Source organism: Aquila chrysaetos, chromosome 10, assembly GCF_900496995.4.
Source record: "Aquila chrysaetos chrysaetos chromosome 10, bAquChr1.4, whole genome shotgun sequence".
NCBI classification, from domain to species: Eukaryota; Metazoa; Chordata; class Aves; order Accipitriformes; family Accipitridae; genus Aquila; species Aquila chrysaetos.
In genome coordinates, this window is record NC_044013.1 from 12002612 (window position 1) to 12016597 (window position 13986).

The window sequence follows — 13986 nt, forward strand, 5'->3', positions numbered from 1 at the left end:
AGTGGGCAGGAGTATTTCAGGCTGTTTGTTCACATTTGTGGGTTTTTTTCCCTCCTGGGATTCAGGCCACTTTCTTTCATGCTAAAGTTGCCACATTGGCATCCCTGAGAGCTCGTGGTATGCTTTGAGTTTTGATTCTCTCTAGCTGAAGCACAAGCTTGCTGCTGGAAAAAATGAAAGTGTTTGCATGTGTATTGGCTTTGTGTGGCAAGGTTTTGGTGGGGGGGGGGGGGGGGGTTACAGGGGTGGCTTCTGTAGGAAGCTGCTGGAAGCTTCCCCTGTGTCCGACAGAGCCAATACCAGCCGGCTCTAAGACGGACCTGCCGCCGGCCAAGGCTGAGCCAATCAATGATAGTGGTAGTGCCTCTGTGATAACATATTTAAGAAGGAAAAAAAAGTTGCTGGGACAGACAGAAACAGCAGCCGGAGAGAGGAATGAGAACATGTAAGAGAAACAACCCTGCAGTCACCAAGGTCAGTGAAGAAGGAGGGGGAGGAGGTGTTCCAGGCGCCAGAGCAGAGATTCCCCTGCAGCCCGTGGGGAAGACCATGGTGAGGCAGGCTGTCCCCCTGCAGTCCATGGAGGCCCACGGTGGAGCAGATCTCCACCTGCAGCCCGTGGAGGACCCCACGCCGGAGCAGGTGGGTTCCAGAAGGAGGCTGTGACCCCGTGGGAACCCCGCGCTAGAGCAGGTTCCTGGCAGGACCTGCGGATCTGTGGAGAGAGGAGCCCATGGAGCAGGTTTTCTGGCAGGACTTGTGATCCCGTGGGGGACTCATGCTGGAGCAGTGTGCTCCTGAAGGACTGCATGCTGTGGAAGGGACCCACGCTGGAGCAGTTCGTGAAGAACTGCAGCCTGTGGGAAGGACCCACATTGGAGAAGTTCATGAAGAACTGTCTCCCGTGGGAGGGACCCCACACTGGAGCAGGGGAAGAATGTGATGAGTCCTGCCCCTGAGGAGGATGAAGCAGCAGAAATAACATGTGATGAACTGACAGTAAACCCCATTCCCTGTCCCCCTGCACTGCTGGTGGGGGGTAGGTAGAGAATCCAGGAGTGAAGTTGTGCCTGGGAAGAAGGGAGGGGTGAAGGGAAGGTGTTCTGAGATTTGGTTTTATTTCTCATTACCCTGCTCTGGTTGATTGGTAATAAATTGAGTTAATTTTCCCCAAGTTGAGTCTGTTTTGCCTGTGATGATAATTGGTGAGTGACCTCTCTCCTGTCCTTATCCCATGAGCCCTTTGTTATGTTTTCTCTCCCCTGTCCAGCTGAGGAGGGGGAAGTGGTAGAATGGCTCTGATGGGCACTTGGTGTTCAGCCAGGATCAACCCGCCACAGCATGTGTCTGACCTTTTTTTGAGCTGAATTTATCTTTTGGATGCAGAACAAGCCTGGAAAAGTCCAGCCCCAAAGTTTATCAGTGCCTGGAAAGTGAGTAAAAACCTGTCCCAGGACCTGGAGCAGAGCCTCGTACTTCTTGCACAGAGAAGATGCAGGAGAGCATCTTGTCCCATGCCTGGCAGCCGGGCTTTGTGGCTGTGTGAACAGGGCTTTGAATGTGGCATGTGGGACAGGCGGGTCTGTGTGGAGGGTTGGCAGCACCCTTGGCTGCCAGCTGGGTAGGGAGGTGCTGGGGCCTTACTGAGTACCCTAAGCCCATCTCTGCCAGGAGATCCCCCTACTTTACCATCAGCACCAGGGTGCATACTTGGTTGAAATGCTGTGTCTGGGACTGCTGTGATGTTTCAGGTCACAGAGTGGCCATCGGGTCAGTGTGACCCTCTCCAAAGCCTTCTCACCTCTCCCACCTGCCCCATGCAACTTTTCCTGTGCCCTGGGAGAGGATACTGCAGATGCAGGGAGGGCTCCCTGCTCCTCTCCCCAAAGCAACAACCCTCTCACGCCCAGCCCTTTTTTCTCCCAGTGAACCAGTAAAGGTGCCAGCAACCAGTGTAAGATACTCCCACCCTCCCCAGTTACCAGCAGTCACGCTGCAAAGGCACGAAGCAATAAGGAAAATTGCGGTGCCATTAAAGAAATTATTAAATCGGTGTCTGGGGGTGAGAGCAAGAAGAACAAGGCACTTGCAGCAGACCCTGTCCCTCAGCCCTGACCCATGCCAGACCTGGGAGATGCTCATTTCCAAATGAATTCAGGGGCAAGCGCTGCAGACCCTGTGATGAGTTTCCCTCTTTCTAGCCTACATCTCTATTTGCTGCTATGTTTGTGTTTCACTGGGGTGGTGTTGTAGCTGGTTGGGGTTTTTTTTATGGCTGGAGGGTTTGATCTTGACTAGGAGAGTGAGTCACTATGTGGCAAATAGAACCCCATCACAGAGACATTATTTCCTTGCCTGGTGTTTTTTACAAACAAGGTTTTGTGGAACTTGAGCAGCTGTTTTTTCCTTCCAGCTGAAAGCCTCTTCCTAGTCCCATTTAAAGGCTTATGAATTGGTGCTGAGAGCCATGCATAGGCAGGGAATGAATATCTACCATGAGTCAGGTGGGAGAGGTAATAAAAGTCCTGGCAATCAATCCTGGGAGACCTAGGGGACACCTCAAATCAATCCGCAAATAAAAAGTGGCTCTGAACCAAGGGTAGGAGAGAGAGGCTGTCCCTCCGCTATGCCATGTAGTTATCTATTTTTGATAACTGACGAAGGAGGAGGAGGTTTGGAAAGGAATAAATAGAGCCCATAAAGTGACTTCTTGGTGCTTGGGAAGATGTCCTGGATCCATGCTACATTTAAATGTGCTTCAGAGAAGGTCTTGCTGTAGCTGAGGTGATCCCAAGCTCATTATGGGTTGGCTGGGATATTTTCAGCTGGTGAAATCCTCCTTTGGGTGTCCCCTGGCTTGGCTGTATTGCTGAGCAAAAGCAGAGCTGGTTTGGCCAGGTGCTGAGTCCCTCCTGCCCACTGAGCGTGCTGCAGCCTTTGCCATAGAGCAGGTTGCAGCCAGATCAAGGGATTTCCATCACAGCTTGTTTGCTGCCCCATGGGCCTGCAAAGTGCTCTGCTGCAGCTCTGGGACCTGCTATGGGCTGCCTCTCATCCTCCCCAAAGTGGGATTTTCCAGGTTAAGGAAAACACGGTGGTGGCTGTGCTCTGAGCATGGGTCTGGTGGCTGTAGGACTCCCTGTCTTGCAGCTGCACCCCTCCTCTCCAGGTACAAAATGCCATCTCCATTGCTGGTTGTGATGCCAGCGTCTGCTCTGCCACCTCTGCTGACTCTGTGTGGAGCCATGGGGCAGTGTCAGACAGGAGCCGAAGGAGGTGGCGAGGGGGAGGCAGGAAAACAGCATGTTGTTAGCAAAGCCCTGGCCAACAGATGCGTCTGCAGCTCAGGGAGAAATAACCTGATGCTTTTCTGATCTTGGGTGATTCATCCTGGCCTCGGTAGAAAAACACGGTCTCTAGCCTCGTGATGGATGGGGAATGCAGTGTTGGGGCTGTGTGGCTTCTCATCGGGATGCCCTGGCTGCAGCCAGCCCTTGTCCTGCTCTATCGCTGCGGGGGGCACAGCTGAGACAGCACCCCTGGGCAACTCGGCCTGATGGGGACCTGCAAAAGCCTAGTACTTCTGCCAGGTGAAAAAGCACTTTTTGTTTGATCCAGTCCTGATTAGCAAAATTATGGTTGCCATGGAGCCCAAATACCTGCTTGGAGAGTGCCTGCTTTCCTCGTCCCCCCCAGCAGACCTGGGGGACACATGCTGTGGAGCAAAGGCCAATTTTGCTGCTTCTTAGAAAGCTGATTGCTTTTATCCCAGTGAACACTGAAATGGTCTCCCCCCCCCTTCTTTTTTCCTTTCAGCCCAGTTTGGGTTGGAGGAGAAATGCCCCTTCCCAGCAATTTCTCAAATAACCTGTGGGGCTTTAGGTACAGCAGTTGCTGCAGGGAGAAACCCTAGGCTGAGAGGGGGCTTGTGGGGCGACTGCTGTGAGCAGCACCTTGGCCCCCTGCTCCCACACCTGGGGGCAGAACATCCCAGGGTACCAGCCCTGCATCCACAGGGATACAGTTACCTGTCCTGGTAAGGCTCCTTGCTGGCTCCTTTGCCAGGTGCCTGCACCCTGGAAATGGTGCTGGCAAGTTATGTCCAGATCAGAAAAGGGGACTTGGAAATCTAGAAAGAGCTGCCGCTACTGGGAGAGGTTAAGTTGCCTGCTTTGACTGCACAAGAGGGGAGAGGGAGGTAGTGATGCTGAGATAAGATTTTGGGGAGCAGGAACAGCTTTTGCACAGTGGTAAAAGGCCTCTAGAAAGTTAGTGGCTGGAAATGCACAGAGTGGCAATGGCCAAAAAATTACTAGGGGAGGGTGTCCCACACCAGACAAGGATGTGTGGGTAGGCTCTGCTGGGTAACTGACAGCAGCGCTGCTTTGGAAAGGCCACCCCACTGACCTGCATTCACCCCCAGCTACCCTACTGCAAAATTACCCAGATCCAGGTCTCAGTTTGGTGCCTTGTGTGTCCAGGTGGCCATTCCTGGCCTTGGGAACCAAAAGGAGTATCCTCCTGCTCTGTGAGATGCACCCTCTGGACATGTCACCTCCAGGTGACCAAAGAGGTTCACATTTGAGCAGGCAGCTCCCAGCAGGGAGAGAAACCTTACATTCCTGTGGCCAACAGGTTTGCTTGCTCTCCGATGGGAGAGGGTTTATTCCTGTCCCGAAACTTCATAACCCTGTTCTGTCTGTCTGTGCTGGCTATCCCTGGCTGGGCAGATTTGTTGCAGCAATACCCTGCAAAGGGTCTGCTCATCCACTTGCTTCAGTGGCAGTGAGGAATGCACCCCGGGGGATCTTGCCTGCTGGAGGGTGGCACAGAGGGGACAAGTGACTGTCCGTGCCACAGTTTCCATCTCAGATGCAGTGTCACTCTACGTCTTGGTGGCTTTTTGTGCTCAGGACCAGAGGGTGTTAATTAAAACTGCAAGGCAGGGGAAGAAATGGGGGGACGGAGAAGAGACAGCTCTGTAAAAGGCTGCGCTCGTCTGCCCTGCAATTACTGTGAGTGATGTGCCCTTGAAAAGGGCTGGGAGTGGATGCAGTTGGTTATTAGGGCTGCAGCTTTCAGGCTTCGATGCTGCTGTTTGTCTTCTCTTTTGGCCTCTTAATTCTCCTGGCAATGCTGCGGAGCTGGCTTTGCTCAACCTCTGTGTGCCAGCCTTAACCTGCTTGTGGAGGGACCTGGCCATGGGCAGGGATAGCTCCTGCACCAGCTGGCTCGTGGGGAGGGATGGATGTGTAGCGGGGAGTGGGAGGAAGATCAAGGAGATTCCTTGGGCTGGGGTTATGTAGGGAGCCTTGTGGGTGTCCCTGGCTTGCCAACTTGCTGCTGAAATTTCCACCCCAGCCCAGCCGGGACATGCTCCAGCCACGGAGACAGCCGGGCTGTGGCTGACATGTTGTGATGAGGAGCAGGTTTTGGTGTGCTGCTGGCCGTCCCCTGCAGGCAGCGTTAATGTAATAAAGGGCCTGATAAGGGGAATAGGCTGAAGGGTCATGCTCCCATGTGCAGTTTGCCCTCTTTAAGTGGCAGGGGAGCAGTAGTGGAAGGTGGTTGCCATCTCCTGGTTATTTGGTTTATCAGAAAATTGAAAACCAGGATGGATTGCTCTGAAGCACTGTCAGGCCTGTCGGGACTTGGGGGGATAGCAAGAAACAGACATGCCGAGGGAAAGAAGTGATGTGCAGTCCCTGAGAGCCACCAACTCTTCCCAAAGAGATAAGACAGCAGGTAGGGTGGGAGCAGCTGTTGAGGCCCCAGTTATGGGGGATGCTCCAGCAGGCTGATGCAAACAGTGGAGGAAAAGGGGAAGCAAAGGCAGAAGGACCCCTGGTCCAGTGGTTCTGGTGTCCCAGCAAAACTGCGGCTGGGAGAGCTGGACCATGGGCAAGTGGGACAGAGAGGTCTGTTGCCACCTGGAAGCCAGGATCTGGCAACTTCAAGGGGGTGGGTGGACCCATGGTTCAGCTCTGAGTGAACCAAGCTCTGTCTGATCTTTGCTCTTTGCAGACCATACTTAGCATGTGCCTGTTGTCTTCAGCTAGGAAAGGAGACTTCAGGGAAACAGATGTCGAAGTTTGGTTTGAGCTTGGCAGTATCTCCATTGCTTTGCCCCAACACAAGCAACCTCCAAACACCACAGTCCCAGCAGACATCCCCTCATCCCCATGGGAGTGCAGGACAAATAAGCCATGAGGGTCCCTGCAGGGACAAGGATGCAGGTGTAGAACTCCAGGGGCTCCCCAGGGGCTGCCCTGCAGCAAAGCCCGGGCAGGGGTAAGGAATGGGACAGGGGTGGGAGGCATCGTCGCCGCATGCAGGCAACAGCCTCTGCCCCAAGGATGAGGGAGATGGCTGTGCCACAGTGCACAGAGCCTGGGGAGCAGCTGGGACTGTGGTGGGAGCCAGCTATGTGTGTGTGTGCTAAGCACGGTGGCCAGAAAATGAAGGGAGGCAGATGAGGGATGGAAGGGAGAGAGAAAGAATGGAGAATGAGAGAGAGATTTCCAGGAATGCTTCATCCCCTGATGCAATCTCTCAAGTGGGCTTTTGCTCAGGCTCCTGACACCTCAGCAGTATATCACAACCTGCCTCTGCACCAGCAGGGACCTGTGCCCTGCCTTGGGCATCCCCCAGGGAAAAAGCAGCCTGCGCACCATCCGGAGGCAGGGACTGAAATCCATGCCTGTCAGCTACCATTTCTGGCTCCGCCACCCAGGTGCTGTGGCCTGCAACGTGCCAGCACCATCGCTCACCCTGGTGTCCACTGAAACCAGGACACCTGGCATCTGCCAAGCCAGCCCTACCAAATCCCTGTCAGCATCGCCTGGCTGCTTTCCCTGTGTCCTGCCCTGCTGTCACCAGCACTGTGATCCCTGTGTTTTAGCGTGTCTCCATCCCCAGAGGGGATGAGGTTTCGTTGCCTTTGTCACTCCTGTAGGAGCAGGCAGCACCTCTTCTCCCTCCCAGTTTCAGATGCTATTTCCAGCTCGTTGGGTTTTTTTCCCTTGCGTAATGTCTTGTTTACACCCATTTACCCTCCAGCCCTTTGACTTCAGTAGCATCTCTCCTCTGCTGTGGGAGATGATTTCCTGAGAAAGTCACATCTCAGGGCAGCCCTGGACCTTTCCTGCCCTCTGTGTGTTTGCTCTGCCAGCTCCCCTCTGTTTGCAGCCAGTTTGCTGCTGGGAGCAGGGGCAGGGCCAGCTTAGGGCTACCAAGCTGGCCCAGAGTTTTGCTGGTCTTGTCCTATGATCCCTCGCCTGTTATGAAATTTCTTTGAGCAAAAGCATCGAGTTCCACTACAGACCTGGACACGTGGCCCTTTGGGGCTGGCACTGGTGTGCAGTGCCACAGTGATGGCTCCATTGGCATCCCCATGGCCTTATTCCCTGCCCCCCCTCATCACTGTCACCCAGCAGGGACAGAGCTGGGCATGGATCCATTGCTCCAGCACAGCAGGCCATGGGTCAGGGAGGCTGTGGGCCGTTTTTGCCTTTGCTGCCAGCCCATGCAGAGTGGCAGGGTGTGCAGAGGCCAGGCCAGGCACTCTCAAAGCTTTTAGGGTCTTTGTGTCTTATCAAACTGGGGAGGAAAAATGTCTCCAGGGCTTTGGGGGATCACTTGGGCTGGTCTGAGCATATTGTCCCCACCTGCTACCCCTTTCTCCCTGGGCACTGTCCCCTGCTGCTCTCCTTTGGCTTTATTTCACCAGCCAGCAGGGAAATGGGGTGCCATGTCCCCCACAGCCAGCACCCCACAGCCCAAGGGTGCTCTGGGGTGGTGTGCCAGGGTGTGTGGTCCACGTGGGTGGCTCCTGAGCAGGAGCTGTGCTCAGTGCTCTGCCCCAGTGCCAGGCTGTGCCTGGTGACCTTGGGGATGTTTGTGCCCAGCCACAGGCTGCCAACCATCTCTGGTTGCAGCCAGGCCCTGTTTGCTTTCTTCTGCAACACCGGTGGGGCAGAGTGCTCCTGTGGGCACTGAGCCTCCTGGGAAAGAGGGTACCAGTGGGAACTTGGTGCCTCAGTTTCCCCCTTGGGCCGTGGGAGGGAAGAGGAGCGAGCTGTGCTGCTCCTGACTGCTGTGTGCTCTGGCATCAGGAGGGAAATTTGGGGGTGCAGGACCCCAGGGGCAGTGTCCTGGTGCTGGAGGCCACTGGATCCAGGCAGCTCCTCACAGCCCAGCTGCAGGTGCAGTGCTCAGCGGTGCAGCGAGCTGTGCCAGGGCTCAGCCTCGGTGGGAGTGGGCACAGACCTGGAGGCAGGCGTCTCCCCGCAGGTCTCTCCAGGCTCTTTCTCCAACCTCCCTGTCCCACCTGCTCGAATCCAGCCCTGCCGGAGCCTCTTCCAGCTCCATCCTGCCTGGCTCGGCCAAACACCTCTGTGCACGATGAGGATGGCGCTGGGACAGGCTGAATGGAGGAGGGTCCCCGGGATGCCAGAGCCCTTCAAGGTGTCATCCCCAGAGAGGGGGGGACTGGGTCCCCCCGGGCCCTGTCACCTTCGGAGGGGATGAAGGGACCGATGCCTGTACCTGTACCCACGGGTGCCTGCCCGTCCCGCGGGGTGGCCGTGCCCTCTGCCGTCTCACAGAGCTGCGGAGCGATGCGCAGCCGCCTCCCCCTTTACTCCGACCCCTTCCCGGCCAGGCACAGCCCCCCCTCCCCCCGCCCGGTGTCACCCCGGGGGGCCGGGGCGGGCTGGAAAGCCCGGTCGTGGCGGAGCCACGGAGCCCCCGCCGCGCTCCGCAGCCGTCAGCGCTTCTCCTCCGCAGGCAGAGCGGGGCCGGGGCGGGCCGGGGAGGCGAGGAGGGGCCGCCCGCGGGATGCGGGCTCGGGGGCGGGAGTGGGAGTGGGCGCCCGTGGGCTCCGCCGGCTCCAGGCTGGGCTCGGACCGGGAAAGTACGTGTTGGAGGAGAGAGGAGCCGCGGGTGGAGCGGGGACACGCCGCCCTGCCACGCGTCCGTGGGGCTCAGGAACGCGTGAGTGTGTGTGTGTGTGTGTGTGCATCTGCGTGCATGCATAGGTGGGTGCATGTCTGTGTGCATGTCTGTGCATGTGTGCATACATGCGTGGGTGTGTATGCCTGTGTGCGTGGGTCTGTGCACAGCTACAGAGCAGGAGTGTTGCCCTGCGAGCGGCGGTGGGGCGGGGGGGGGTATCAGCAGGACCGGGTGCCGGTGCAGAGGACAGGCAGGAGCGCAGACAGACAGACACACAGACAGACACTGGGTGCAGGGAGGGAGCAGACCCCGGCGCAGAGCAAGGGGGGATGCTGCAAGCACAGCAACTTTCTTGCACCAAAGTGTGACGGGAGCCGGCTGGAGCCACCTGCTCCATGGGGGGGGTGATTCGGGTGACCCAGGGGTTGCACAGCTGGAAGCAGGGAGACCCCAGGAAGCCGCTGGGTCCATCTGCATCTCCCCCAGATGAGCCCAGACAACTGGGCGCTGCGTGGGCCCCCACGCCTGGCAGTGACAGGATGGCAGCGGGGCTGATCGATGCCTTACCACGGAGGCCACACAAATGGCAAATCCCTTCATTGCGAAGGCTGCTGGTGGAGCTGGAGACGGCCGCGCCACCCTCCCCTGGGACTCTCTTAGAGAGTCAACGGAGTTTATTTCTTTAACGTTATTTCCTCTCTCTTTCTGAAGAGCATCTTTTCAGCAGTGCTGCTTTGCAAACGAGGAGCCAGCCCCCGGCAGGGGTAGGGTCTCAGCACCGGCTTTGTTTGCCCGACGGTGGGAAAGGAAGCGCCCGGCACCCCCCCGGCTCACCTGCCAGCCTCTCCACTGACAGAGGACGAGAGGGAGAAGGTGGATAAGGGCAGGCAGCTTCTCTGAGCTGAGCTCCGAGGGACAACAGCAGCAGGATTTCATTAGTCTGCCTCTTAAGGCAGTGAAGTCTCCATCCCCTCCCACACTCCCTCCCCAGTCCGACCCTTTCTGGTGCAGGGCTGGTGGGATCTCAGCCTTCATCTGGAGCTTCCCCAAAAGCCGTAAGTCCTTCCTGGGTTGGAAAATCAGTTTTCCCTCTGGCTGTTTTACTGTCACTCCATCAGTCCCTCTGCACGGCTGGTAGAGTTGGAGCTGGGATCAATTTTGGGGATTGGCTTTGGGGCTGTGTCCTGCTCTGCTTCAGGAGCAGGGAGAGGGGACAGCCCTGCTGGCACCCCCCCGATGGTGGAGTGAGAGGGCCAAGGCGGGCTGGGGAGCTGCCAGGGTTGTTTGTGGATGGGAAATGAGGCAAGGAGTGCTTGGAAACCCTGGAGGGAGGTTAGGGGGAGATTTTGGGTGGTTTCCCAAAGGAAAGGCTGTGGCTGGGGCAGGATGGGTGCAAGGATGCAGAGCTGCATCAGCAGCATCCTGACACCCTGACACCAATAAGGAGAGGGGCTGAGGGAGCAGGGGCAGCAGACGGGTTGGGAAAGCATCTCGCAAACCTCCCCATCTCTCTGCAGCCATGAATCCTTACATCAACTGCTCCGGCCCCGAGTTCCCCCTGCCCCAGCAAGACTTTCTTGTGGAGCCCATCAGCCCTGATCTCTGCAACAGAACTCACCCAGAGACCTTCTTCGACCCCAAGGATGCCAACCTGACAGAGGAGCAGCTGCGGGATAAGTACCTGGGACCTCGACGGTCCAACTTCTTTGTCCCTGTCTGTGTCATCTACCTGCTGATCTTCGTGGTGGGGGCTGTGGGCAACACGCTCACCTGCATCGTCATCCTCCGGCACCGGTTCATGAGGACGCCCACCAACTACTACCTGTTCAGCCTGGCTGTGTCCGACCTGCTGGTGCTGCTCCTGGGGATGCCGCTGGAGCTGTACGACATGTGGAACAACTACCCCTTCCTGCTGGGCGCCAGCGGCTGCTATTTCAAGACACTGCTCTTCGAGGCCGTCTGCTTTGCCTCCATCCTCAACGTCACGGCCCTGAGCGTGGAACGCTACATCGCCGTGGTGCACCCGCTCAAGGCCAAGTACGTGGTGACCAGGAACCATGCCAAGAGGGTCATCGTCACCATCTGGGTCTTGTCGGTTGTCTGCTCCATCCCTAACACCAGCCTCCATGGGCTGCAGCCTCTCTATGTGCCCGGCCGAGGCTGGGTGCCTGATTCAGAGATCTGCACCCTGGTGAAGCCACGCTTGACCTACAACCTCATCATCCAGATCACCACTGTCGTCTTCTTCTTCCTGCCCATGGGGACCATCAGCATCCTCTACCTGCTCATCGGCCTGCAGCTCAAGAAAGAAAAGATGCTGGAGGCCTTGGGAGCCAAGTCCAGCAGCGACCGTGACTGCCACAACCCCCAGCGGCAGAAGAAAGTCAAGAGGAGGCAGGTCACAAAGATGCTGTGTGAGTCCAATGCTGGGAAGTCCGACGCTGGGGATGGGCGGAGCCAGGGCTACCTCCCAAGGCTGTGTTGGGAGGGTGCTGGGGGGAAACTGAGGCACGGCCAGTCCAGAGCACTGAGGCTGGGTCGTCCTGGAGGAAGGCTGCAGGGCTCACTCGTGGGGTGTTGGGGCAAAGGCAGATCTGATGGCTCTGGTCCAGTGGTGGGGATTGCTCATGCCAGCTCCCTCCCAGACACGAGATCTCCCCTCCTCCAGGAAAGTGCTGGGTGAGAAAGGGAAAGGAGCTGGGATGGCATGGGGGAAACCTGTCCCCCATCCCCCAACCCAGACCTCATGTGCTATTGGTGGTGGTGGGATTTCCCACAGACGGACCAGTTCCTACCCCGCCCTGCAACCGCTGTGACTGTCCTGGGGCAGTGATGTACTGACCCAAGGCTTGACTGGAGCATCGCTCTGTCCCACTGCTCTGCACCCTTGGCCCCCCTCCCCAGCCCCAGCCCTGCAGCCTCTGGCCCCCTTCCTGGCAGCAGGAGCTGGCTGCCCTTGGGTAGCCATCTCTCCCCAGCACGCCGACCTCCGTGTGCTCCCAGCCCCGTGACTGCACAGCGATGGCGGGTTGCCCAGCCTAGTCCATTGGCAGGGCCAGGGCTGCTTCCCTGCCACGTCCCAGACAAGTGGTAACTCCGCTTCTCCTGGCACCAGGGCTGGGAGGGGGACAAGGGGGCACCTGTCCCCGCGTGCCACAGAGATGCAGCGTCACAGGTATGGCAAGGCTGGGGACCCCAGGACCACCTATAGATCACCCCCCTTCCTTTCCATCAGCAGAGCTGGATTATAAAAAAAAACACAAACCAGAGCACAGGGAGAGGGCGCAAATAGCTCTTACTCCTTGGACTTTGCCGGCAAAGGTGGCGGGGTGCCCAGAGCCTGGATGCCCACAGGGGCATCCCCCAGCCGTGCTGTGTGGCCGCGGGGCTGTGGCAGGGCCAGCCGCCTGCCGATGGGGAGCAGAGGCGCGTGGTGCAGCAGTATCTGGAGCAGCCCTGGCAGGAGATGGAGGGAGGAAGATCCTTCCAGACCTCCAGCCCCTCCATGGCGAGTCAAAAAGGCACTGGGGGGGCCCTTCCCCTCTCTCCTGTGCTGTTTTGGCTGTTCTTTGCTATGGCTAAAGCCAAAACAGCAGTGCTTCGCCAGGGACTGGAGGTCCCTGAGGGGGTGAGCCCTATCCCCCAAGTAACACCAGCTCCTCGGCTCCCCACAGTTGTGCTGGTGGTGGTGTTCGGGATCTGCTGGGCCCCCTTCCACACTGACCGCCTCGTCTGGAGCTTCATCTCCACCTGGACCAGCCACATGCTCCACATGTTCCAGTACGTCCACATCATCTCAGGCGTCTTCTTCTACCTGAGCTCAGCTGCCAACCCCATCCTCTACAACCTGATGTCCACCCGCTTCCGGGAGATGTTCAAGGAGGTGATGTGCCACCCTGGCCACAGCCCGCCGTGGTCACGGAAATACTCGCCCAGCGTCACCCACGCCACCACCCGCAGCACCGAGTGCGAGCCCATGCCCAGTGCCAATGGGCTGCCCTTCTCCGATGCTGAGGAGTATGAGCTGGAGGAGGTGGAGGCGGGCCAGGCCACCACCCACGCAGCATCCCTCTGCTGAAGAGTGGGAGGATGCAGGGGGACTGGGACCAGCTTTCCTCACCACCAGCATCCATCTGACCGTGGCACCCATCCCGTGATGGGGAGTGGGGCAGGAGCGATGGAGAGGTCCCCACCTGTCTGTGCTGTCCCGCTGGGACGCAAAGGCTGGTTTTCTCAGCAGTGCTGCTCCAGGGACACGGTGGTGGTGGCCATGCTGTCCCCTGGATGCATTGCACCCGCTGTGTTCAGCATCAGGACTGGCCAAGGCTAGGGCATCCTTCATGGTGCGAGGGTGGCCGGCTTCTATGTCAGGGATGTGCCAGCAATCCCCCAAAACATCCCATCCCTCCCGGCCCAGTAGGGTGAGTCCATGGGTGTGGGTGTTGAGCGTGTGAGGCACCCCAGGCTGTTTTGGGACTCCGTGCTGGATGGGTGCCCTGAGAGGTGCTTGCACCCAGGCTGAGACCCACGGGGGTGGGAGAGGTTTGCACAGGATGGTGTGGGGAAAAAAGGGTCTGTGGGTGCCTTCTCCCTTGAGATCTCCCCAGGGCTCTCTGGCACTGACGTGCCCCTGATTTTCTTGCACATCCCTTCGGTGGTGCCAGCCGGTGTCCAGCTGCAGAATGCCGGTACAGCTCCTTGCTCCCAGCCTTCCTCCCACCCCAGCCCCCCCAAGAGCAAGGGAAGGAGCATGGCTGCTCTCTCCAGAGCCAGAGCTTGCAGGGGGAGATACAGAACAACAGGAGCCCCAGGCTGCCTGCAGTGCCGAGGCACAGCTCTGCACCTTCCCCGTGCCCCACAAACATGGCCCACTCTCCCCCCTCCAACCCATCTGCTGGGTGCCACCCTCCTCTTCCTCAACCCGCTGTGGCCCCCTGCACCCCCGGGGAATGCGGGAAGCCCTCCTCCATCCCTGCCCTGCATGGGCCAAGCCTCACTGAGAATTAAAAAAAGCCGTTGGACTGATTTGTG

General features: G+C 58.1%; 1 protein-coding gene across 1 annotated transcript; it reads left to right on the forward strand.

Moving 5' to 3' along the window:
• The first annotated feature begins 8883 nt into the window (after window positions 1-8883).
• On the forward strand, window positions 8884-13986 carry NMUR1 (neuromedin U receptor 1). Its single transcript, XM_030028387.2, has 4 exons — window positions 8884-8994; window positions 9667-10010; window positions 10473-11369; window positions 12630-13986. The coding sequence occupies exons 3-4, from the start codon at window positions 10475-10477 to the stop codon at window positions 13031-13033; spliced, it is 1299 nt and encodes a 432-aa protein (XP_029884247.1). The 5' UTR covers window positions 8884-8994; window positions 9667-10010; window positions 10473-10474; the 3' UTR covers window positions 13034-13986.

Bases quoted from the DNA above. Each gene is read 5' to 3' on its own strand.
- NMUR1 (XM_030028387.2), top strand. From the start codon at position 10,475: ATGAATCCTTACATCAACTGCTCCGGCCCCGAGTTCCCCCTGCCCCAG. The intron at 11,370-12,629 runs GTGAGTCCAATG...GGCTCCCCACAG, and splicing joins GCAGGTCACAAAGATGCTGT to TTGTGCTGGTGGTGGTGTTC.